General features: G+C 31.6%; 4 protein-coding genes across 4 annotated transcripts; 2 read left to right on the plus strand and 2 right to left on the minus strand.

Moving 5' to 3' along the window:
* Positions 1–3,318: 3,318 nt before the first annotated feature.
* Positions 3,319–6,133, plus strand: LOC124828939 (Class I peptide chain release factor). The gene is made up of 8 exons (XM_047302337.2): positions 3,319–3,697; positions 3,784–3,843; positions 3,940–4,022; positions 4,242–4,306; positions 4,405–4,438; positions 5,452–5,522; positions 5,675–5,800; positions 5,911–6,133. Exons 1-7 carry the CDS (start codon positions 3,406–3,408, stop codon positions 5,763–5,765), a joined length of 696 nt encoding a protein of 231 aa, XP_047158293.1. The 5' UTR covers positions 3,319–3,405; the 3' UTR covers positions 5,766–5,800; positions 5,911–6,133.
* A 1,590-nt stretch (positions 6,134–7,723) lies between these two features.
* On the minus strand, positions 7,724–9,072 carry LOC124828937 (uncharacterized). Its single transcript, XM_047302336.2, has 2 exons — positions 8,659–9,072; positions 7,724–8,577 (listed from the first exon to the last, which is right to left on the minus strand). Exons 1-2 carry the CDS (start codon positions 8,716–8,718, stop codon positions 7,984–7,986), a joined length of 654 nt encoding a protein of 217 aa, XP_047158292.1. The 5' UTR covers positions 8,719–9,072; the 3' UTR covers positions 7,724–7,983.
* A 6,779-nt stretch (positions 9,073–15,851) lies between these two features.
* LOC124828935 (proline-rich receptor-like protein kinase PERK9) lies at positions 15,852–19,009 on the minus strand. The gene is made up of 4 exons (XM_047302334.2): positions 18,267–19,009; positions 17,559–17,819; positions 16,601–17,473; positions 15,852–16,517 (listed from the first exon to the last, which is right to left on the minus strand). Exons 1-4 carry the CDS (start codon positions 18,691–18,693, stop codon positions 16,033–16,035), a joined length of 2,046 nt encoding a protein of 681 aa, XP_047158290.1. The 5' UTR covers positions 18,694–19,009; the 3' UTR covers positions 15,852–16,032.
* A 3,905-nt stretch (positions 19,010–22,914) lies between these two features.
* On the plus strand, positions 22,915–23,572 carry LOC124828909 (cysteine proteinase inhibitor-like). Its single transcript, XM_047302303.2, has 2 exons — positions 22,915–23,347; positions 23,437–23,572. The coding sequence occupies exons 1-2, from the start codon at positions 22,949–22,951 to the stop codon at positions 23,539–23,541; spliced, it is 504 nt and encodes a 167-aa protein (XP_047158259.2). The 5' UTR covers positions 22,915–22,948; the 3' UTR covers positions 23,542–23,572.
* The last annotated feature ends 2,036 nt before the right edge of the window (positions 23,573–25,608 follow it).

The following is a 25,608-nucleotide window of genomic DNA, read 5'->3' on the forward strand; positions in this document are numbered from 1 at the left end:
TCTTTTCTTTCCTTTCTTTACTCCATTATTTTCATTCCTTAATCTAAATAAAACAATATATCTCCAATAGATGCATCTTAGTGAAATATCTGAAACTTAAAATTAGAATATATCGAATAAATTGTTTAACGCTTAAAAAGAATCTATTATTGGAGAGATTTTACATAACACATCCAATTTCGTCGACCTAACAAAAGTTTAATATATAAGAAACAATTTTCTTAAGAGCAAGATTAAACAAATTCTTAAAAAACGATTTAAAACATGACTAAGTAAAAGCTAAAAATATGAATTTATTCAGATATGTAAATATATAGAAAATAGTTTAGAAGTAATAGAAATTTTAATGATAACATTCAATTATTTTATTAATAAAATATCAAATTATAAATAGAATTTATGATAATTAATTTTCATTTTATAAAATTACTATCTTTCTAAGTACTTTTTTTAAAACTATTATTTATCTTCTATACTCATTGTCTCATTCTTGATCTATTTGAAGATTTTAAAATTTAAGAGTAATCATTGTTTAGAACTTTACAAATCCAATAAATTGGAATTAAGAAAAAAGTAAGTTCATTTTTTTTTTTAAGTTTATCACTGTTTTTAGTTGCATGTGTTGTCTAATGCACGTGACTCAAAATAGCTCAAAATGAATATCTGATTATTTATGGTCACAGGAATGCGTTTAGATTTCTAATCACGATTTTATTTGCATAATTTAAGTATATTATGAGAACTATAATTTTGTGAGGAGAATTAAGTAGGTGTTTTTTTTATGCGGTAAGAGAAGCTAATAATGTTATATGTATGATATTGTTTATGTGATATAATATTAATGATTGAACCTGAGTAAATATATCTTTGGTTGATTAGTAATGTAGTTTGGTCTTAAAGATTGAAATTTGTGTTAACAATTTGTGAATGATGTAAGACCCATGAAAAATATTTATAATAGTAAATTTTAGCATTATTAGTAATAATAATTTTAATGGATAGAAAAATGTAAATTTTGGATATAAAATTATAGTAACTCTAGAAGGAGAGGTTCAAATTTTTGATAACTTATTTAGGATTTTTAAGAAAATTGAATAGTAAAAAGTAAATAGTGAATAGTGAATAGTGAAAAAAAAAAGAATTCCTTAGCATGGAAGGAATTAGGATAAGAATTCCTTAGCATGGGAGGAATTAGGATCAGATTTGATCAAGTGGATGATTAAAATATTATTTTTAAATAATATTAAAATAATAAATAATATTAAAAAATTAATTAATAGTAGATTTTTTTTACCTATAAATAGCCATGGGAGGGAAGGGTATTCTGCACCAAGAGAAGAGGAATCAAGTGAGAGCTTGAGAAATAGAGAAGAAAGAGTTAGGGAGAAATTTTTAGTTGCAAGAAGAGTAGATGTTTTGAAGGGTTTCAGGGAAATAAATTCAGAGCAAGAGGAGTCTGGAATAGAGGTAGGGGAGCTAACCTTTCTATGTTTTTATATTATGATTTAGTATTTCTATGCTTTTATATTATGATTTAGTATTGTTTTATTACTATTCATATCTTGAAATTCTGTCTGAATACTGTTAATGCTTACTGTATATCTATCTATGTTGAAATTCGGTGTAAATATTATATGCTGTTGTTTTGAATCAGTAAATAAGAAATTTGTTAAAAACTAGTTGAGGAACACTTTGGCTAAGGAAAGACTTGGTACTTAAGTTGTCCATTGTGACGCACCTCTCTTTCCTCGAAGTCTACTCGACAAATTTTTAACTTAAATTCTATTGAACAGATTTTGTACTGTTAAATTATTGTGCAATATATCTGGTTGGAATGAAAATGTCTGATGAATTCATGTTATTGTGGTAGATATGGAATTATGAATTATAATTGTGATGATTGCATTTTATTATATTGCAATTGAATTTATGCATCTGAACATGATATGAGTATTATGGGGAGATTTTGTAAGGGTATAATGTGAGTTAAGGAATATGAGTATGGTATGAGTCTCGTGGAGAGATTCAGTAATGTTATGGTATTTATGTATATGTTGATGTTGAGGGTCCTGTAGTTGGAGGTTATCCCAATACTCTAATAATCATCCAGTCTCAAGTAGAGAATGATGAATTATGTGGTGAGAGGAGCAGGAGGTCCTGGATATGTGCCGGTTTTGGACATAGTGAGGGGACTAACCTTGTGAATGGTATGAAGTATTTTGGAAGTGTATTTGTAAGAAGAAGTAGAAGTCATTACAAGTACATAACCTCCCGTGACCGCTCATCAACGTATCATCCGGATGAGTGTCTATTGGGTATTGTGGGACGAGTGTCCAATAGGAATTGTGGTACGATGGTATGAGGGTGTCTGACACAATTATTATATGATGTTTGTATCGAAGTAATTATGCGTGTCTTATAAATGATTTGTTGCATAGCTCACCCTACTTGTTTGTGTTTGTGTATGTGCCATGATCGTATAATTCGTTATACGGGAGCAGATGAAGGAATGTCGTCTGATCTAGTGCCGATAAAGAAAGAAATAGAAGAATAAATTAGAAGAATTTGAGTTTTATTTATGAATTTATAGTTGAAATCAGAGTTTAAAACATATGTATAGACATATATCAACTATGAATTTCAAGTGTGAGATTCTAAATGTAATGCTACAGTATATAAATTATGCATTATTTAGTGTGAGAGATTGGGATGTTACAAATTATAGCGGTCACTAATATCTTATATTCAATTCATTTTTAATTTTCATTAATTTTGTTCAACCTATATTAATTTTTATTAATTTTATTCAATTAAATCTCAATTCTATTCCTTTATAAATTCATATTAAATTTAATTTTTATTAAAATTTACATTTTTATTAAATATTTCTTTCATTATTTTTAAACTAACTCTAGTTACATTATTGGAATATAATAATTATATTTATGTTTGATTTTTTATATGTAAAAAATAGAATTAGAATTGGTTTAAAAATAATGAAGAATTTTTTTATCTAATTATAAAAATAATAAATAATTTTCATTCTAATTTTGAAAATAAATTATCATTTTCTTTTAATTTTAGATATAAATTAAAATTTTCCTTATAGTTTTAAAAATATTATTTATAATTTTAAAATAATGAAGAAATTTCTTTAAAAATGATGAAAAATTATCCTTTTAATTTTAAAAATAATGAAGAATTTTTTTATCTAATTTTAAAAGTCATAGACAGTTAATAAATGTAAAATGAATGACATATAAGTCTCTTTTTCACTTACAATAAATAAATGTAAAAGGTAAGAAAAAAAAAAAAAAGCTGTAGCATAACGCAAATTGAAGAGCAAGAGCAACCACAATATGGGAAAGACAAAAACTGGGGAAGGTTAAGGTTGTGGTTTGATCTATGGCTACAGGCACTACTAGAATGGTATTGGTGGTGAAGGAGATGTTGCAACTCTCTTCTTCCACACTTCCCTTTACATCACTTCGTCTTCGCGGGGTTTATCCTCCTTCGCACTTCTCACTATCACATCAATTAGGACGCTCGTTGAACCCTGCAATTCGATGCGCTTCCTCAGACTCCCATGGCGCCAACAGAGTTTCGGCTCGGCTGTCGCAGGTCAATCAACTTCTTCAACAAGCCGAACACCGTGCTCTCTCCGCCGACCAAACCCCTCCTCCTAAAATCACCATAGGTTCCTTATCCATTTGTCAATTTAAAACAAAAATAAGCAAAGAGATAGAAAGTTAATAGCTTTTGTCTTTTTTTTTTTGGTTTCAGATCATGTTACAGTGAGCTTTGCTAGAAGTGGAGGACCCGGTGGTCAGAATGTCAATAAAGGTTGTGTTCCATGAATGTTTTGTTTGTTCCTATTTCGTTGTATTATATCTCTTTGTGCCACATTGGGGCTCATTAAGTTGATTATTGATTGGACAGTGAACACCAAGGTGGACATGCGCTTCAACGTTAAAAATGCACATTGGTTGAGTGACAGGGTTAGGGACAAGATTTTGCAAACGGTATTTTCTGCCGCAACATTTTCTCGTAATCTGTTTACAAAAGCCATAGATGTTGTGTATTAAAATTTGATGTGTACATCTAGTAGTGTACAAATTGCATACTGTGTATCTTGTCTGGTCACCTGTTTTTAGCCTTAAATATTGTTGTTCTACTCTTGGTTTGAATGATCATCTACCTTGTCTTTTTGAATAATTTTTAGTTTTGTTGGTTCTGGGTAGGAGAAGAACCGTATTAACAAGGATGGGGAGCTCGTGATTTCTTCAACCAAAACTAGAACGCAGAAGTTTGTTTCTTCCCTTTTCTAGTATGTGTTGGTTGCCTCTTTCCGTTTATGTTGCAAGATTGGTTTTCTTATTCTACCATTTTTGTTTTTCTCCTCAGGGGTAACATTGAGGATGCTTTGGCAAAGCTTCAGGTAACATAGGAAAGTTTAGATATAATTTTTTTATTGAAATTGTTAAAAAAATGTTTTGGCAAAGCATCAGGTGTTATTGTCAAAGTGTATTTTACTATAATTCCTTTCTGTTCTTCCCTATTACTTATTGGCTTTTTTGCCTTCATTGTTGAGTTTGTTGATTTTCATTTCCACATTTTGGAACTTTCATTCCAATTGGTCACTTGTTTGTGACCCAAAATACCCATTGTAGCGAATAGCCTCGCAGTATTGAGGCCTTGTGGAACATAGGACAGTGTCTTTACTCTGCTTCTGCATATGTGAGGCTTCCTGCTTCTGTGTTTGGGAAGGCTCTACAATCTGTATCCGAAGGAGTTGGCCACTAGGAGATACATAATAACTGGATGATTCTTTTAAAATAAAGTATGACTGATGCATTGTGCAAACAAAGTGCACAACATCACTTGAAGTCAGTGTTCAAATAATGTACCTAGTGCTAGCACAAAAACTTTCTTGCTTCATATGTTGTTAATTGTAGTATCTATTAACTTTAGTATGTATTAGTATAGTTAAATTTAATGACTTGCACTTCCATATGAAATAGCAAACCAAATGGGTTTACCCCTCTGTTCCACATATCTAGAAAAGTCTCGTCCCACGTACCAAATTGTACTGCGAATCATGTATACCATTAGTCCATGGTATAATTATTTGCATCCAGTATAAAGACTAGTGAGGAACAGGAAATGGGAAGAGAAATTTCTTAGTTTTATTGCAGTGTATGCAAAATATTTTGAGAGAACATGAATGCAAGTGTCTCCCTTTAAAAGTATTATTATGCTGGATCCCTCCTGGTTAGCGTCATCTTTGATATGATGTGCTTATTTGGATGTTAGACTTAAGTTATGTAATCTCCCCCTCCCCCTCTCCTTTTAAACAACACAGATTGATTCTATTCACATCTTTTCTTGTTCCTGAAAGCTGGGTTTTACTTAGCAATGGTGCTTTTCTGAATATTTACTGGCAAAAAATAGGAAATCATTGATGCAGCATCATATGTCCCGCCACCTCCCTCAGAAGAGCAAAAAAAGAAAATTGCCAAGATGTAATGCACTTCGCATTCTATGTTTTCTATTTCTTCCGTTCAATACAATTTCTTATTTTGGGTACAATTTTGCTTGTCTTCTATTACACTAGAATCACTTGGTGGTGAAGAATATGTAACTGACCGCTGTTAATCAATTTGCAATTTTGAAGGGCTGCTATAGGCGAACAGAAACGCCTTAAAAGCAAGAAGGTGCTTTCAGATAAGAAAGCATTTAGGAGGAGTAAAAATAGCTGGGACTAGCATGACAAGAATCTTGAGACTGTTATATCAATTTAGTATGTTCTCCACTATTTTATGCTTTAGATTCATTTGTCAAACATCATATTGTGAATTTCATTATGTCTATATCCTCAATTGGTACCATTTCTGAATCTCTGGGCTGCAGGTTGCTGAATCACAATCCTATTACACTATCATACTGGATACACACATTAGATTAATGGTTGAAATATAACCATGAATTCGCGGAACAATTAGAAAGACTTTACAAATGGTTTGTAGCTGCTTACTGGTAGTTAGCCAACATTGTGATGTAGCTAGGATTTGGACGGTTACTATTTTGAAATAGAAATACCATATATTGGTTGAATCCATAATGTTTTCTGTGAGCTTTTTGTCATTTTTGTTCGCCTTTGGCAAGTGTCATCTATTTACATTGCAAGTCAACCTTGGAAACGTGCTTCTCTTGAGAACATGTCATAAAGGTAAGCTGGAAGGTTGGTTCCTTCGAAGATTCGTTTTGATACATTTCCGTGACAGAATTCTTTATTTTATGGAAGTGGTTGGAAGAACAGGGCCATTTGTATTACATAGGCAATTTGCTAAAGATTGGATGCATTGTTCTCAATTGGTCTAAAACAAATACACGGTAAACATCATATCGTTGTTTTTTTGTTGCTTTGAACCACAACTCGTAGCGGTCCTATAAACTACAAGATTCGGAATGTCGTTGCTAAAATGCGTTTAGGGGCTAGGCCCAATTGCCATGATCTGACAGGAAGTTGGATTCTCTCTTCCATTGCCATAGCCCAAAGACATTGTTAAAGTAAAAATTATGAAGCACAAAATAAGTAAATAACAGAGGAAAAATAATTAGAGAGATAGAGGATGCAGAGGGTATGCCGTAAATGATTCAAAAGATATATTGGGCGTTATCCTTCCCCTTCCGAAAATTTTGAACTTGTCAAAGCCAGTTTCTAGGAGAATAATTTTGAAATTTATTTAGTAAAAAAAGGTTAAAATTTTCTTATAAAATGAAACTATTGTGCCCATGTGCCAAAAGGCTTTTTGCTTGGAAAGTATAGTCGGTCTTATGGTTACATAAACAAAGAAAAACTGATTTTGAATTTAAATTCATGATTAACTACTAACCAAAACAAGTTTGTATAACTAGAGTTCACACTCATTAAATATCTATACTAACTCTCTTATTTAACTGTCTACTAGTAGAAACTTTGTTCATAGTTTTTTCATTGATACTTAAGATTATGTGATTATGTCATTGTAGATATTTTATCAACATGGATATTGTCAAATTCATACCTCTTCACACAATTGGACATTTGGACAATCACAAAATCTTGACATTTCACATGAGATTTATGGACCGCCCCACGTAAGTCTGATATTTAAGAACATGTGAATTATAACTCATTGAAAGATGTATCATTGTCAGCAAACACCTTTATGAAACAAACTTGGTTGTAAGTTCTTCATAGTGGTTTATTTTGCAAGACCATTATCTCTACAAAATATCCTAACATAATCATTTTATTATAAAACTTATAAATAATTTTTAGACTTGCCTTTTGGGGATTTAACATTATAACTTTATGATTTGAGCCACAAACTTTTTGCTACAACATTTTGACAAGACCCATTATTCATAGAGAGAAATTGACATAAGTCTGGTAAAAATTATTTATAGATTATTGAGATAACCATTTGAAGATATCATATTGAATATTTTAAAGTATAAAGTTTTTTTTTTTACAAAACAATTTGATGAAGATAATATTTTCATACTTTCTTGATATATTAGAGAAGATAAATTAAATCTACTTATTGTTTAAAATTTGAGAAATAAAACTCAACGACCTTGACCACATTAGAGTGAAAAAAATCAGGCTAAATCTGTTCTTTAAGAGTAGAATTTGCAAAAAAAAAAAAACCTTGGGTTAAAATAGGGGGCATTTACAAATAAATATGAAAGTAACGTGTTACATAATGAAATATAAAATAAAAGAACACATAATTTGGTGGTGTATGCATGTATGTGTGAGTATATTTACAAAAGAAAAAGCAAAATTGAATACTGGGAACAGGCCCTTTTCATATTATCACAGAAAAAGAGAAGAGTAGGTATCTAGAGACCTATGCTAAGGTTTTTTGTGGTAGTTTGTATCCTAACGGTAAGAGCAGGCAAAACTAATAAGAAGATGAGCAGAGGGAGGCGAATTCATCGTCTAATAACGTGCATCTCCCCTGACAGTTGGTCAACATGTTTAATCCATTTCTTTGTAGCACCAGAACTTCCAATGGCGGACACGTGTGCTATGTCAAGTCCCTTCCCCACAGGAAGAAACACGGAACGTACAAGACGACGCGACCCTTCTTCCAGAACACCGCGCCATCGAAAACCAGCAGAAGCAATAGAGCTATTGCTCGTGTGGCACGCGTTCTTGCATATCAGCACTGCGCCTTTGTTGCTCAGCTTAGCCACCTTCAGTACCCTGGAGAAGTTGGAGCGCCTGGAGTCCACCACCATAAAGTCTATCCCCGCCAAACCCTCCATCACCTCCTCCGCATCCCCCACCACGATCTCCGGCCACATCCCCGCCTCTCCCATCCGCTCCGCGTATTCCGATCTCGACCTCTCATCCGGCACCACGCACACGTGCCTCCCGCACGTGTGACTCTTGGCCACGGCCAACCCCACGCTCGTCGCTATCATTCCCCCCTCCGACCAAGTCTCCACGATCAGCTGCGCGTTCCACCCCGCCGCCATCGCCGACACCAGCTCCGCCACCCCCGATTCCTGGAAAATTCGGCACTGCACACAATAAATAAACGGTTAGGGAGGGATAGAAGACGAAATTAGGTTGTGGCAAACACAAAGTGCATGCGTGCTCACTGATTTCACTGTCTCGATGTATGCTTTGGATGCCTTCTCTGGGGACCAAACAAGTTTCATTCTCGTTCCGGTTGGTTTGGGTCTCTGTCTGGGATTGTGAATAACTGAATATGGCAGAAAATGGGTCACGAGGGATTATTATATATGAATATCGGTGGCGTTACAAATTGATGGAGAAAGGAAGGCTTAGAGAGAGAGAGAGAGAGAAAATGGAGAGCGTTGACATTTATTCCGCGCCAATCTGACGTGTGTTGTTAGATTCGGATAACTCCTGTTTTGTTTCACCAGTGTGTTTTTCTTGTCTCTCTGTCTGTCTTACCATTTACAATGCTTTCCCTGTCATGTCTTACGTGTACTGTGCCAAAGGAATTTTTAGTCGCACATTCCTAAACCATGAATGGACAGACATTTACAAAATATTTTTCTACTTCAATATTGTTAACCCATAAACATACTTTTGAATCGTTCACACGACCATACGTTAATTTCACCACACATGCACTTCAAAAACAATTTCAATTTTGGACATATATTTCAAGTTTTAACAAGATAAAATATGATCCCAGTCATCTTTATCCAATAATTATTATTAGCTAATGATCTGAATGCATAAATTTAGAATAACTGTGCATCCTTCTATTGCTTTTTAGGAAAATTATTAATACATATTTACTTCTTATCCAATATTATCTATGGCAACGAAAGTTTTATATTATAAATAAAACAGTCTTATAATGGTAAATTAAAAACAAACTTATCCTGAAACAAGAATTATTTTCCTGTATGTTATAGTGGTTTAAACTGAACTGATATTTGAGTGGAGATACTCTTCTTATGTTTAGTGCTGTTCCTGCCCTTGGTTTCAACCTTAGGCTAGTGGCCGCCGCCCACTTGCTTAGGCCAGTGGCCCTTGTGAGTTACCAAATTATCATAGCCTTATAGGCCAACGACACCGAAAATAACATCTAACAATAATCAAATACCAATGTCGGAGCAGAAAACGCCAATTTTACAATTACTTATATGTACATTCATATTCATAAAAATCTTTCATGATTATCTTTTATTAATATATTCAAACCAAAGTATCATGGAATAAATAGAATACCACAGTAAATGCGCAACGAGTATTTAAGAAGTGTTACTCATTTTTGTTTTCTGTACCATGTTTTTCCGTAATATCTGTAAACCTTAAAAAACATGACAGAGTTTGTTAATTATAACTAATCTTGGAATACTGAGAAAAACTTTTGAACGCGTGTCGGATATAACCAAGTTGGAAAACGACTGTAACTTGGGACGTTCTAGGTTTGTTTGAATAGAAAATATAGTAGAAAAGACAGAAAGAATACATAGAGGATAAAGGGTGGCAGTGAAAGGAAGATTAGAAAAAGAAGAATTAGAAAGGGTCATATGAAGACTTTTAGTCTTTGAGAATGAGAAGGTATTAGATTACTTCCAGAAGCATATATATATATATATATATATATATATATATATATATATATATATATATATATATATATATATTGTCTAAGGGGGGTTTCTAGGTCACCGCGTCCATAACAATGGATCTGATCTGAGTCTCATTAAAAATCACATTTTCTGAGTAAGCATGTATCCATGCTGACCAGGTTGCTGATATGCTCGAATACTCCCCATGCCAGATCATTCTCTTAAAAACGTGCCACTTAGCTTCAATGTTACGCTCACAGTAACTCCACAATGCCAACCATAACATAAGAAATCACATTCCATGTGTTAATTAACGTCACCTAAGTTAGGTTCTTATCACTGTAATGGGACCACTTGGTTGCAGACACTATTTTTTAACGTCTTAAATTTATAACCATACGATATCATATTTCAATTAATAAACTTACCCATGTACTATAGTCAAATCATTCTTTTTTTGGCCATATAAATAATGGCCCACTTTCTGATTACGACCATCCAAACTTATAATCAGCACCAACAATCAATTCACCAGCTCCATTTAGTATATCAAGTATATTCCTTCGCGGATTCATACTTACATATATATTTCACTGTTGTTAATTTTCAACAGATTATTTTTATCAACTTGTTAGATTTCACATTCTTTAAACCAATCTTATATCTTCCCTTTCTTCCTTTCATTTAATCAATAACACTTTGACACATAAAGATTGCTATTTGTTTTACTATATATAGGCTTTCTCAACTACGGTTTGAAGTTACTTATCTAGATCATTCATGTACATTGTCTAAATTATGAAAACTAAAGTATAAATAGCAATACCATAAAAAAATAAGGGTATGTGGGCAAATGTTCCATATAAACTTTCTTAAAAAGTAAAATAAGAAACAAATATTTTTTTCTATGAACTAAAACTAATTTATAAACATTAAAAAGTGAAAAATAAGATATATATATAAATTAATTTTAGCTTAAGAAAAAAGTTATTTATTTATTTTACTGAAAGTAGATATGAAGATATTTTTTTTATCAAAATGAGTTGCCAAAAGGAATTCGTGTTTCATGTTAGTCGTGGTTACTGACTGACCTGAGCTCAGACATCATTTATTCCTTTTCAAATAAAAATTTGAATAATACAACAATAATACTGATGCTCTTCGTTAAAGGGAACTTTTCCTCCCTTCTTTTGTTTCAAAATTGAAGAAATAAAATATATATTACGTTAATTAAGAATATGGTCAAAATATTCCTTGAAGAATTAAATAAATATTTCTTTCTGAATGAAATTTTAAGAATAAGTTAGGTCAAGTCATTTTTTAAAACATCGTTCTTTTAGTTAAAGAAACAGGAAAAAATGAGGAGAAAACTTCCTTTCACTTGGTTCCGAATTTCTTTCATTCACATGTCACCAGGTTAAGAGAATTGATACTTTCAATAATTTTGTTAGAAAAAATATATTTTTACACAAATTTTGTTATAATAGTTTAATGTAATATATGTACCTTTTTTTTATTAATGTATTATTTATTTGTTATGATACTGAGGTATTCTAAATTTAATAGAAAAATAATGTATATATTATATTAAAATTTGTATTAACCTATATATCATTTTCCATTTTGTTATTTTGAATCTTATTTTTATTTGCTCCCTTATAAATCAGCAATGACATACGATACACACTTTTTAAAATTAGAGTAACTAAACAAATTGAGCACCTTCGACAATTTTTAGCATCTTTGGAACAATTAATTATATATGCATCATTATTAATGTTTTAATTAATTATAATTAGTTTTATTTGGATAAATTTTCTAAAAAAGATTTTGAGATAATTAACTTTGTTTTGTTGTTAAAATCAGCTTTTGTATTAAAAGGAAAAAATATAAAAAAAGAATCACGAATTTAAAAATAAAACCATGGTAACACATTTATTATTATTATTTTTTTCTAAATTTCAACTGCAACACATTAAACTTGTTTTATAAACGACATATTTTACATTAAAAAAAACTGAAAATGAAAGCACTAAGACCATTAATGAGAAAAACAAACAGAACTTAAAAAATTTGATCCACTGCAATCAACTTATCAGTCCATATAAGATTTTGAACAAGCATCTCAATTACATTAATTTTTTTTTAATATCATATCATTAATATTAATATTAAATTTACCATAAAATAATTTTTACGAAAGTTTAAATAAAATGGAAATAAACCCTGATTTTGAACCCAAGCACGGCATAATTTATGTATAGCCATTTTTTTTAACGTATGAAAGAAGTGTGAGATTTGTAGAAGGAAATAGCAGAGAATGAATCGTAATGCATGGAATGGAAAAGCCATATTGAATTGTTCAATTCCATGAAAGCAGACCAGTCTTATTTATCAGCTTGAAGATTCGAAGTAAGATCGATAAAGTGATTAAGTATAAGAAGCTTCTGACTAAAACTAATATTAATGGACTACTGATTTTTAATAGCATTTACTGGTGTAAAAAAATATTAAAGGAATACAATCCTCTATTTTTCTCCATTGTGGCCTTTAAGCTACAACAAGAATATTTCCAATATTTTCTTTATCAAAAGCAAAAAAGATATTTAGCAAAAATTAACTCCATTGAATAAGGAAACTATAAGAGATTTCAACCCAAAAATACTAAAATAATTTTAAAAAAGTAATTACATGTCAATGTCAAGATACATCAAATCATCTTATCTTAAATATATAATATGATCCTGAAAGGGATAATTTATTTATTTATTTATTTTTAAATATATATTTAGACACACACGTATGTCCAGACCAAATTTCAAAAGTAAGAAAAAAATAAATCCATGACTTCTTTTACAAGCAATGTGTAGATAATATTTTGGCATTATTTTTGTATGACTAAAGATAAATTAAACTTTGTTCTTCTAATCATACAATCTTATTAAAATTTTCCTCTTGATTATTTTTTTAATGACTATTGGTTAAAGATAATTCGATATTTAAATTAGTGTTCTGTTAAAATAAAACTTAATAAATTCAAAAGTATTAATTATATCTTACTTGGATGAGTTTTTACCTTAATGATGATCTGATAATGATTCAATTATCTTTTAATCTCTTTTAACATAATAACTTATAATTAATTATTAAACTTGTTTTTTATTATAACCTGTCACTCATGAAATTTCAAACCAGATGAGCTGAAATTAAAAAGATCGATCGGTATAATTTACATCTCATTTATCGTGATCTTTCTTTTAGATAATAAAACAAAATATATTGATAAAAATAGAAGGTGTAATTACAAGTAGATTATTGTGAATAACGTCCAGTGCATAATTTCATTACTACTCTCCCGTCGTATAAAACAGATCAATTTCTTCTAATACTTATAATTTTAGTTCATTTAAGACGGTAAGGTTACGCGCTTTAAAACTAAAGCTACAAGGACTTTTAAATTCGAGTTTTGGTTCAATTATTATTTTATATATTGTAAATTGGAATACTTATTTATCTAGTAAAGGAAAATATCAATCTACATAATTTAACATATTTATATATAATTATTGAAAATTCTCTAATTTCATATTACATATATAGAAATAAAAAAATTTAAGTATCTTTTAAGAAAAAAAAACATATATCAATTCATTATTTTAAGGATTTGATTCACAAATTATTTAAGTAGGGATTGAGTTAAGTTTAAATTCATGTTATATCACTTCACATGATTTTTTTTAGAGATCCATCAATAATAACACTAACCTTCATAAATTTTAAGGATTGTATTTTTTTTATTGGTTCTCACTTGAAGGAAATAACTAAACCATATAACGTAAAAGCAAATGAAAATAATAAGAACAATTAACACAAAGGAGAAAAAATAGGAAAAAAAAAATCAACAGTTTAAGATTTAAGAATAGATCCTATTTGAACCATCTTTTGAGTCATCTCATTCATTTCCTTTAACTTTTTTCTTTTTAGTGTAATGACACAACATGCATTCATAACATGAACAAAATTCTCCCTCCTTTAATGTGGTCATCGTGAATTAATATTTCAAATATACTTTTTCATGATCGCTTAATTATTGAGCAAGTTGCTTTAATAATTCAACAGAAGACTAAATTGACTTTTTTTTTTAATGTTTCTTCGCAAGCTTTTGATGTTGAATAGTTACAAAGACAGAAAATAATGTAAATCCCAAAATGTTACCGCAGATTAATTTCAAACATAAAGATCAATTAAATACATATATAATTGCATACTTCTTTTACATTAAATAAACCCCTTAATACTTCCGATCATAAGACATCTCTCATATAGAAACCTCGACATATATTATCCTATTAACACAAATATTGTTTTATTAGAGACACGAATAATCAAACACGATCAAAGGCATTAAGATTATTACTCATCAAATAATGTAATTTGTTTTAAAATAATATTTTATGTATATATCTCAATTGTAACATAAAATTGTTTAAAATACACTTTATATCATTTTAAAGTTTATAAGAGTAGACACTCACATCACACATCATTAAACACATTCGTACTTATTAGAGACATTTAATTAGTACTAAAAAATAGTTCAATTATACACATTAGTAGAAGATCACCTAATTTTAACTATAGACACGATTCAACAAATATTGTTTTATGTTCTTCATTAGATGATCATAATTTAAAGTTATATTTAACATATTTTTTCTTTAATGTTTCTTCAACAACAAGATATTATGATAAAGGTTTAAGAAAAATGGAAGGATTACAACAAGTCAACAAAATTGAAGTTTGGATTCTCATTTTCATCTCTTTTATTTATTTATTTATAATAAAATCCATCAAATAATTTAATCTCATCAGAATATAAAACTAAAATTTAGCATGTGATAATTACCCAAGTCATCATAGGTAAATAATGTAAAATTAGCGTTTAAATTGGAATTGTCTACTAATATTTGGACTAAATCACCAATTTTGAAAAATTAAAAGATTGAATGTCTTTATTTAAAAATGGAGAAGAAATAGAAAAATTTTAAATTGAAAACTATAAGAGTATTTTTAATACAAGCAACTCAGATTGTTTCATATATTGAAAAATGTTATTTATGATCTTCATGTATTGAAAACTGTTATATATTGTCTTTATTATATCACATTATTATTAAACAATTTATACTCACATTATCATTAAACAGTTTTATAAAACTGTGGGAAAAATTTTCAAACAATTTACAATTTTTATATTTAATTTACAATTAATCATAAATTTTAATAAAATATTGTTTTATTCTTACGCAGAGGCAGTTTATTAAAGTAACTAAATTTATTTTAAACAATTCAAAATGTCATATCACAATTCTATAGTTAGAGGACGTTATTTTAAATCCTTCAAAATTTGCTTCACGCATCGGTCCTGGATATGCTAAACCAAAATTTTGTTCAATTTATTTTTAGTTTTCTATGAAAGATTAGTATTTATAAAGTATTTTCTACTGTATTTTTTAATGTCTGTTCATTACGTATAAAAATATTTGGTTAAATGAGAAGTAAGATTAGCATAAATTCAATTCAAGGATAAATTATGAGTTGTGCTAGTTGTACAAAACGTGTCCGGACGTGCCACGTGTGTAAACAGATAGACGTGACAGTGAAGCGTTGGTTGACATTTTAACGGTGTTAAGTGAGAAAGACTATATTCGACTATTCATAAAATAGAAGACGAAAGAGAATCAAGATTTCCAATTTTGCTTTATTTAATATTTTTATGATTTATGATGTAAAGTTAGCATTGGATTCCCCTGGATTTGTGGATTTACAGAGTAAAAGTATGAGTTGAACGAAATGAATGTCCAGAATAAACAATTATTTGGCAAAAGATATGTTAGGAATAAGACATAAAGTGGTAGATTATGAAGGATGGAGAGGAAGCATGGCCAGCTCTTGAATCACCTCCACCATGGTTGGCCTTTGCTCTGGCACTTCATTGGTGCACATAATTGCAAGCTTTGAAAGAATTGCAGCTTCAGATTTAGAATAATTTCCCTTCAGATTTGTGTCAACAAAATCTTCAAATCTAAAAGCTTCAACTGCAACCCGGATTGAACCCCCCACCAATGCCTTTCCAGATAGAACTTGAAGGACAATGACCCCAAAAGCATATGTGTCACTCTTCTCCGTAAATCGCCCAGTTGTAATATATTCTGGTGCAAGGTATCCCATGGCAGCACTTGCTTTAAGAGCTGAGAAAACTACATCCTCTGCAAGAAGCTTAGGGAGGCCAGCATCCATGATCAAGGGGTTAAATTCATGGTCTAGAATAACCTTTTCAACTGAAACGTTTTGGTGTACTATTGTAGGCTTGCTTGCTTCGTCGCTGTGCAAATAACCAATACCTGGTCGTGAAAGAAAAGTCAATATCAAACAGATATCCAGAGTTGCATCTGATGCAGAAACGGGAGAAAGGAGAAGAACTAACCTTTTGCAATACCCCTGATGATAGAAACCCTTTTCGACCATTCTAGTACACTGTCACTTCCATCTTCCTTGTCAAGATATTGAGACAGATTGCCCCTGGTGGCAAAGTCATAGACAAAATACCATTCACCTCTGCTCCTTGAGTAACAGAAACCTTTCATCTTAACAATATTTTCATGTCTCAGAGTGGTTAATAGGATCAACCCCTTCAAAAATTCATCTTCTTCAGTTTTGCAGCAAGTCGCGCTGATGCTTCTAATGGCCACAAGAGAACCGTCTCTATGAACACCTTTATAGACTGCTGAGAGTTTGCTCTTACCCAGTAGATTGGCCTCGGAAAGGTGTTGTGTTGCGGATTCTATCTCATCTATATTAAATCTAAAACGGTTCAGATATTCAAGGGATAATCCACTTGCATTTTGACCATCGGCCACTGAGTCCCAACCATTATAGTAATTCTCAAGATTAACAAGTGGTGATGAACTTCTGTAGAAATCTTTGGCCAGGTTAGGACTAGGTTGGCTTTCAGAACAATCTGACGTGTTCCTAACCCTCTGCCTATGGCGACGGTATCTGACAAACACGAAAATTCCAGAACTTAAGAATGTTATAATGGTAGTTGTCACACTTGCTGCAATGACAAGATGGAGAAACCTTCTTGATTTTGAGCAATGAATTTGGCTACAGTTCAAGTGGGTATTTGCAGGATTCGAGAAAGTTATCGAGGGATTATTATTTATGGATATATTTCCGGAACTAATCTGACCAACGCCATATATTGTATCATTGTTGCAAGTTTTCAAAGTAGAAAACCCAACTGCGCAGAGATCTGGGTTGTCTGCACCTTTGAATCCTTCCCCTAATCTCCGCAATGCTTCATTTTCATTTTAAAGTACTAATCAGTATATGTCCAAATGTATAAAAAATAGGTCAACAATAAAATAAGAATAATGGCATACCAGAAGGAACTGTCCCTGAAAGAGAATTGTTTTGAATATCTAGAACTTCCAAGTTTGCAATATCAGCTAGTGTTGCAGGGATTATGCCATTGAAGTTGTTAGAGCTCAAATATAGCTTCCTTAGGTTCTCCAAGCTACCCAAGGTTAGAGGAATCTGACCAGTTAATCTGTTATGTTGCAAAGACATAGCATTAAGCTGCTTCAACGAACCCAGTTCCTTGGGTATGTTCCCCTCTAACTGGTTATAGCCTAACTGCAGCACTAAAGTATGAAGAGCAGGAGAATTTGGATTAATATACAAAACTCTAACAAAAACCCCTCAAATTTGATACCAAATACAGGTAGGCTTGTTGAAAATCAATTAAAAGGGATTAATTGGATTCATTCAGTATCATTCATTTTTAACAAAATGGAAATGAATAATGCATACTAACAGATAAGCATGGAATGGAGAAGTACATTTACAGTTCTGGACACCCAACTTGGAAGCTGGACTTAGTCAAATCCATATCATAATAGTAGTAACGCAACTTAACTGACAGAGTTTTCAGATAATTCGCAAAATTCAAACTAATACAATTTCCTTCCCCCATTAAAGGTATTCAACTCAAAGCAGTTAATAGAATTTAAGATTAAGCAATGAGGCTTCGTTTCTGTAGATAACTTGATACAAACTAAAGATAAGCTACCACAAAACTATATACTAACCTTGGAGACTAATCATGTTCCCGATATCAGGGGGAATTGTTCCAGATAGATTATTAACGTTGAGATAGAGATCCATCAATTCTGTTAGATTTGCAATCTCTCTGGGTATGTCCCCAGAGAGGTGGTTGAAATGTAGGTATAGACCTGACAAGCATCTGAGTTCAGCCACAGCTGGAGAGACACGGCCAGAAAGACCTCTTCCTGGCAATGATATATTCGCCACTTTGTTATGCTCGTTGCACGCAACCCCCAAGAACGAACCACTGCACGGATCACCATCACTGGTCCACGAGGCAAGCACCGTGTCCTCTGGGTCCAGAGATATTTTCAGGTCCATCAGAGCTCTTAGCTCTGCATTTCCACGAACCAGGTGTGAACTGGAAAATGCAACCAACACACACAGAAGGAGGAAATGAAGGAAACTCATTTCCAATTCTGGACTGAAAATTCTCCAAAACTAAACAGAAAGAGAGACACCCATATGAGCTTTTGTCTCAAAGGTTTTAGCTTTGGTTTGGGGTTGTTGGTCAACAGTCACCCGGTTAGTCTTTGTTTTGGAGACTTCATCTAAGACACTGAATGTGGAGGTTTAGTTTGTGCTTGTGCATAGAGAAACGAAGCGTCTTGAAAGAGAGAACATAGCAAATTAATTAACTTCGAGTTGCTGACAGACAGATCGGTTCACATTACAATTCCAATAGAGAATGAAGGTCAGCAAGGATGGTTGCCACTGTATAGAAAGCGTTTTTCTGTAGAATAATATTAAAGCCGCAATGAATGATTTTGGTATTGTGGACCACCTCAGTTTGACTGTGTTGTGTTTTTTCAACTTTCCCATTTGGCCATAAAAATTGAAAAGTAATGCTATAAATGAATTCCCTTATTATTGCGCAAGAGAAACATAAGGATGATGTTTGAAAAAGCATCACCGACCCCGAACCCATACGGCAAGGGAAGGATAAGGATGATGTGTGTTCAAAACCAGTTTGAATTGTGATGATATCAATTCTAATACTAAGGAAGAAACATTGCATTAGTTTTAACGTTTGAATGAATATGATGGTTAGAAAAAATAGTGTGTGTTTCTGTATGAATGTGAAACCGAGATACGAACTTAACAAATCTCCACTGCTCCTTCCTGCGATGCTGTTACCGTGATATCTCTCTTCCTTATCCTCTCTGATGGGAAAGTGGGCTGGGTACCTGCAAAGGCATTCCGACGCTCAAGTCAGAAAAGGGGTCACCTCAATCTTTTGGTTCAAGAAGAAGAATAATTTCTCTTTCTTAATTTCTCTAAGGGGAAAAACGTACCTTTGGACTATTTGGAAGTTGTAACTGCTAGGTCGTGTCTGATACTGAGTCAATTACTTGCGTGATTCGTGGCGTTGCGTTAGCTAATATTTGTAACTGCTTATTCTTAACTGCTGAACCGTTTATTATGATATCGTTCACTATATGTCGACCACTGTTTGCGTCGACACAAACATATGAAATGTCGTGAGAGCGATAGATGTCGCGACATCGTCGATGGCTTGTGGTCTGCCAGTACGTCGACATCAACAAAATGAGTGTCGACCTCACAAATGATTGGCGTTAAGGAGTGTTCGATACTCCTGCGATTGTGAGATGGGTCGACACTCTGTCGTCCGTGATACTCGTCGACAGTTGGTGAATTCAGATATCCTATGGTACAATGTGAAAAAGGACAAACGTGTGGATGGCTTAAATTATGGCTTTAAAAAGGTATAGTTTGGGATGATAAAATTTTTTGAAGTGGAAAAAGGAAGGTAGTGATGATCCTTTTCAATGCTCTCCACTTTACCAAACACCATTTGGCATTTGGGCATTAGCATGAATAAATAAGGTTGTTTATTTGGCAGTGGAAAGAAAAAAAAAGTAGTGATGGCGGTCTTTCCATTTTGTTTTTGTTTGTTTGTGGTGAAAGAGACTTTAGTTGTCGTTAAGTCAAGACTACATCGAAGTTAAAAATCATGTCGCCACTCAATCTCTGCCACCATTCTCGATATGATTGGGAAAAGGAAACATATACAAAACTATGATAAAATTCAGATTTTTATTTTCTTCAGAGGTTCGAGTGCTGACATTTTTTTATTCAAATTATTTTATTGTTTAAAAAGAGTTTTTATTGTTATAACCAATATCAGTGGATGGTCGTTTCACTGCAACCTTAGATATGAACATGAAACAATTGAGATCTTTTTGTAAGAGGTAAATTATTTCTGAATTATGAGTAGAAATAAGTTCTAATCTGTTGAGGTAGTTGTTTTTTTTTAATAATGATAATAAATATTATTACAAAACATTCTTATGTTTTTTTTTATATTATAAAAAATCTTGAGGACTCTAACAATTCAACAGATACAATATTATTAATATTTTTTAAATGTTGTTAACCACTGCTATGACTGCCTAATTTAAGATTATATTTATATCTCCTAAAACATAGCAATATAAGAGTTATAATGAATTTATTGAAACAGTTTATTTTACACAAAGAACCGAATTAGTTGTAATTTTTTAATTTATATTATTAATTAGTAAATAATTTATAATGTCTTGTATATCCAATCAATTTATGAAAAGAATAAGTTTTTCTTACAGTTCTTTTAGAGTCACTTAGGGTTTTGATTTACATGGGGATAATTAGATTATATGTGTGTTTTTGGGATCAATGAGCAATCTTTGTTCGATTAAAGATAAGTGTGATTGTATAATTAATTTATATCTTCTTTATAGATATTTTTGTATATCTTACTGGTTAGAAAGCTTAGTATTTATAGATACCGTTTACTAGTAAGTAAGGAAAGTTAATATATATATATATATATATATATATATATATATATATATATATATATATAATTATCATGTGTTTTTTTATGAAATGGTTTGAATGGAATTGACTATGATAAATGCATGATTCTCTTTAAGGTGAATTGTTATAAAAGATGAAGAATGAATTTGATTCGATTACTATTAGAGAATGAATTAATGTGTGAAATGTCTTGGTTTTTGTCTGTTATATTAAACACATTTTTGTGAGACATTTGAATTGAACTGATTTGAGACTGATCTCATTTAAGAACATGAATTTTTAGGGATTATGACGTTCTGTTAAATAAGGGAATGACTCACAAAGTATCAAAATTACTTAATTAAAGTTCACACAGAGTTAGAATTTTGTTATATTATTGAACATCACTATCATGTTGTTAGGCATCACTTAAATAGTGGACCTCTGACTTGGTTGTCGTTGGACGAGTTAATCCATTTAACTCATGAGAGTTCTAGGATTACTCTTGCTAGGTGAATATTGAGCTCGCTAACTATCATCTAACAAGCGTTGAGAGAAATTCACCTATGTTTAAGTTGTATTGAGTGACAATCGTGGGCGTTTGACAGAATTTAGATAGTTTTTCTTGTATGAATTAACTTGAATAATTGATTGATTTTTTTATATATATATATATATATATATATATATATAATATATATATATATATATATATATATATATATATATATATATATATATATAACCTTTTGAAGGCAATTGTTATTGAATTTTTTGTATGATGTGTAGAACTTAAAGTATGATCGTGTATAGTTAAAAGATTACTAATTTATTCTACAAAAATATTTTTTTTTCATCATTTGTATTCTTGCTTACCCTTATTATATATTTGTATGTTCTACTATGATTGTGGATTTCAAGTAAGTAAAAAAATACCGAGTGCCTATAACAACAGTGGTGCAAGTCCAGAGTAGAATTGATGATAGACTAACACTAACATATACTTTTAAGTTATTCTACTCTTTGTTCCTTAATGTTAGGTTTAAACCCTTCCTTGGTCCTCAAGTTTGTATGAAAATCTCAGTTGGGTCCTCAAGTTTTTTTCTGTCTCAATTGGGTCATATTTTTTGTAAAAATGAACAAATTTTACCCTAACCGTTAAATTGTAACAAACGGCGTTAGTTGGTGCTGACGTGTTGCGCTGATGTCAAAATATTTGATTACGTGGAATTTTTATTTAATTTGAGAGATTATGACATGGCACGTGGTGATGTTTTGACTACCTCTCTCCCCCTCTGCTTCCTCCTCCATTGTTGCTCCACCGGCGCCACCCACCATCTACAACACAATCACAGACCAAAAAAATGCCATTCTTCTCGATTCAGTTACAGGTACACATTAATTTGAGAGATTCTGGGAGTGAAAGATCACCTTTGAGAGATTCTGGGAGGGAAAGATCACGTTTGAGAGATTCTGGGAGGGAAAGATCGTCTTTCAGAAATTCTGGAAGCGAAAGATCACCTTTCAGAGATACTCGAATGGAACGATCAACTTTCAGAAATTCTGGAAGGGAAAGGTCGTCTCTGAGCGATTCTCTAAAACAAAAAGCAATACTTGTAAAAATACAACCTACGATTCAAATTCTTGTGGCTATAAACATCCACGTGTAATAAATAAGAATAGCTCCACAAATAAAATCTCGTAAAAGACAGAAAAACGAGATACATTGATTTTTGTTTTTTTTTTCATGAGATATTTGTATACTGTTTCTCTACCATTCAAAATTCAATGAAAAGAAGATAAGGTTTGGTATATTTTTGGGTATAAAGAGTGGTAGAACAGAGAGAGTGATAAAGAGAAGAGAAAGATGGCAACAGCAAAAGTAACTGCCGGTGGCATCACCGATGTGCCAGGAGCTGCCAACAGCGTGGAGATCGAAGAGCTGGCTCGCTTCGCCGTTGACGATTACAACAAAAAGCAGAACGCACTTTTGGAGCTTGTGACAGTGATAAGTGCAAAGCAGCAGATCGTGAGTGGGGTGTTGTATTACATAACCTTGGAGGTCAAAGATGGCGAAAGCAAAAACGTGTACGAAACCAAAGTGTGGGTAAGAGAATGGTTGAACTCTAAGGAGGTGCTGGAATTCAACCTCGTCGACGATTCGACTAGAGAAGTAACAGGAGGTGGAGTCAGCGATGTTCCTCCCGACACCCCTCACATCGAGAGTCTCGCTCGCTTTGCCGTTGATCAATACAACAAAAACCAGGTTCTCTTTTATTATGTTCTTCTTCCTTTTCTTCATTTCACTAGGAACCATTATTCCATGATTGATTTTGGTCTGTGATTGTGTTGTAGATGGTGGGTGGCGCCGGTGGAGCAACAATGGAGGAGGAAGCAGAGGGGGAGGGAGGTAGTCAAAACATCACCACGTGCCATGTCATAATCTCTCAAATTAAATAAAAATTCCACGTAATCAAATATTTTGACATCAGCGCAACACGTCAGCACCAACTAACGCCGTTTGTTACAATTTAACGGTTAGGGTAAAATTTGTTCATTTTTACAAAAAATATGACCCAATTGAGACAGAAAAAAACTTGAGGACCCAACTGAGATTTTCATACAAACTTGAGGACCAAGGAAGGGTTTAAACCTTAATGTTATTTTGACAAAGTAATTTATTTATTTTAAAATCTTGAATAATGATTATAAAGAAATTGTAATATGATATTATAACATTGTTTGTATGAAATATAAAAAATTTGGAATGCTCTAAGTTAGTCGAGAATTTATATTAATTTGGAGTATTACATTCTTAAATTAAAAATATATCAATTATTTCTACTATGAATGTGTTATTATCTTCAATAGTCATTAAATGGTTTTTTATTCTCTTAAAAATATTATAGTTACTTTTATACTATTGATTTAAAATTTAAATGAAATTAATCGTTGCTTTATAATAAGTTGATTTTTAAAACAATACAAAAACTATTTCAATTTATATAAATAAACAATTATACTTTGTAGATATATAAAGTACTTAAGCATCTATGTCTTGAATTCTGATGTACTTCAAAATTAGCATGAGTTAATTTCCAAAAAGGAAAGTGGACTGAGTCAGCTCATTCTCAATCATGGATAAGAAAACTAATTTACTATTTTTATTATGCTTACCATTTCATGTTTCAGTAAGTTTCAATTTTTGGTAATTAAAGTAGGATGACAGACAAAAAGACCAAAATACCCCGAGTAGTGGACAAGTGTAAACTAACGAGATAAGGCTATAAGTGTAATTTTGTATACTGTTTTATTTTTTATATACACTAATTCTTTTCTTATATAGAATAATACGATACATAAACAAGTCGAGTAATATATATAATGCATGGAGATTATGAGTATATGAGTATAGCACAACGTTGATCATAAAAAGATCTGAATAAAAGTGTTGTTATTTGAATTTGGGCATGCTACAATCAACCGTAGATCCGTCTACATTCATTTTCAAGTGTTGCTTCCTCCATCATTCCATCTTCTTTTTATACCTTTTCAATTTTTTTTAAATTTCAAATTTATCCTTTTTACTTTTTACTTTTACCAATTTTACTTTTTATTTTTTAAAATTCTAATTCCAATCCCTCTCACTTTCACTTTCCTTTTCACTCTCAGCAGCAAACCCTCACCCCCCTCCACTGTCACTTTCTCTTAATTTTCACTTCCGTTAACACAACATTTTTTATTTCCTTTCCAATTCCATGAGATTCACTGAACACCCTATGATAAACTGAACTAACTATTTTTTCTTGTATTCACTTTTTATTTTGTACTCAACAAACATACTTCTCTTTCATTGCACCATTGTAAGCACGAATGTTATTTTAAGCATAGATTTTCAAGTTTGGTTATTTAAAGACAAGGAAGTGGGAAAGAAATTTTTAGCAGATTATATTATGGAATCATGATACTTAAAAACTTATTAGAAGTTATAAATGTTTCAAATTTATACTATGCAGAATTTGTTTTTTCTGTCAAATTTTGTGTTAACGGAAGTAAAAATTAAGAGAAAGAGAGAAAGTGACAGTGGAGGATGGAGGATGGAGGCTTGTTGCTGAGAGTGAAAGGGAAAGTGAAAGTGAGAGGGGATTGAGATTAGTGTTTTAAAAAATAAAAAGTAAAATTGGTAAAAGTAAAAAATAAAAAGAATAAATTTAGAATTTTAAAAAAATTGAAAAGATGTAGAAAGAAGATGGGGTGGTGGAGGGAGCATCACTCTTCGTTTTCTCGTACAATGTCCATTCTGATTTGAAATTGCAAAGTCCCTCTATTGATATAATTTTTTTATTAGTGAGAGATAATATGAGTCAATCATTCTATTTAAAAGTATTGGTTTTAAAGTTTAACTTTTTTCTATGATTTTTTTTAAGACGTAGTTCAAGAAATTGAAAAATAAAAATATAATTAAATTATCTTTGATTTTATTCTTATTAAAAAATAATGTGAGATTATTGATTATATTCAAACCAT

Source organism: Vigna umbellata, chromosome 1, assembly GCF_029865625.1.
Source record: "Vigna umbellata cultivar VRB3 chromosome 1, Vumbellata_1.0, whole genome shotgun sequence".
Classification (NCBI taxonomy): Eukaryota; Viridiplantae; Streptophyta; class Magnoliopsida; order Fabales; family Fabaceae; genus Vigna; species Vigna umbellata.

What these genes read in the sequence shown, in the direction of transcription:
- LOC124828935 (XM_047302334.2), bottom strand. Translation starts at nt 18,693, where the DNA reads ATGAGTTTCCTTCATTTCCTCCTTCTGTGTGTGTTGGTTGCATTTTCC. An exon ending in GAACATGATTAGTCTCCAAG is followed by an intron (nt 17,820 to 18,266) that starts GTTAGTATATAG and finishes TTCATACTTTAG; the next exon opens with TGCTGCAGTTAGGCTATAAC. An exon ending in CATCAGGGGTATTGCAAAAG is followed by an intron (nt 16,518 to 16,600) that starts GTTAGTTCTTCT and finishes TTTCACGACCAG; the next exon opens with GTATTGGTTATTTGCACAGC.
- LOC124828937 (XM_047302336.2), bottom strand. Translation starts at nt 8,718, where the DNA reads ATGAAACTTGTTTGGTCCCCAGAGAAGGCATCCAAAGCATACATCGAG. An exon ending in ACATCGAGACAGTGAAATCA is followed by an intron (nt 8,578 to 8,658) that starts GTGAGCACGCAT and finishes TATTGTGTGCAG; the next exon opens with TGCCGAATTTTCCAGGAATC.
- LOC124828939 (XM_047302337.2), top strand. Translation starts at nt 3,406, where the DNA reads ATGGCTACAGGCACTACTAGAATGGTATTGGTGGTGAAGGAGATGTTG. An exon ending in TGGTCAGAATGTCAATAAAG is followed by an intron (nt 3,844 to 3,939) that starts GTTGTGTTCCAT and finishes TTGATTGGACAG; the next exon opens with TGAACACCAAGGTGGACATG. An exon ending in AAAAAGAAAATTGCCAAGAT is followed by an intron (nt 5,523 to 5,674) that starts GTAATGCACTTC and finishes GCAATTTTGAAG; the next exon opens with GGCTGCTATAGGCGAACAGA.
- LOC124828909 (XM_047302303.2), top strand. Translation starts at nt 22,949, where the DNA reads ATGGCAACAGCAAAAGTAACTGCCGGTGGCATCACCGATGTGCCAGGA. An exon ending in ATCAATACAACAAAAACCAG is followed by an intron (nt 23,348 to 23,436) that starts GTTCTCTTTTAT and finishes ATTGTGTTGTAG; the next exon opens with ATGGTGGGTGGCGCCGGTGG.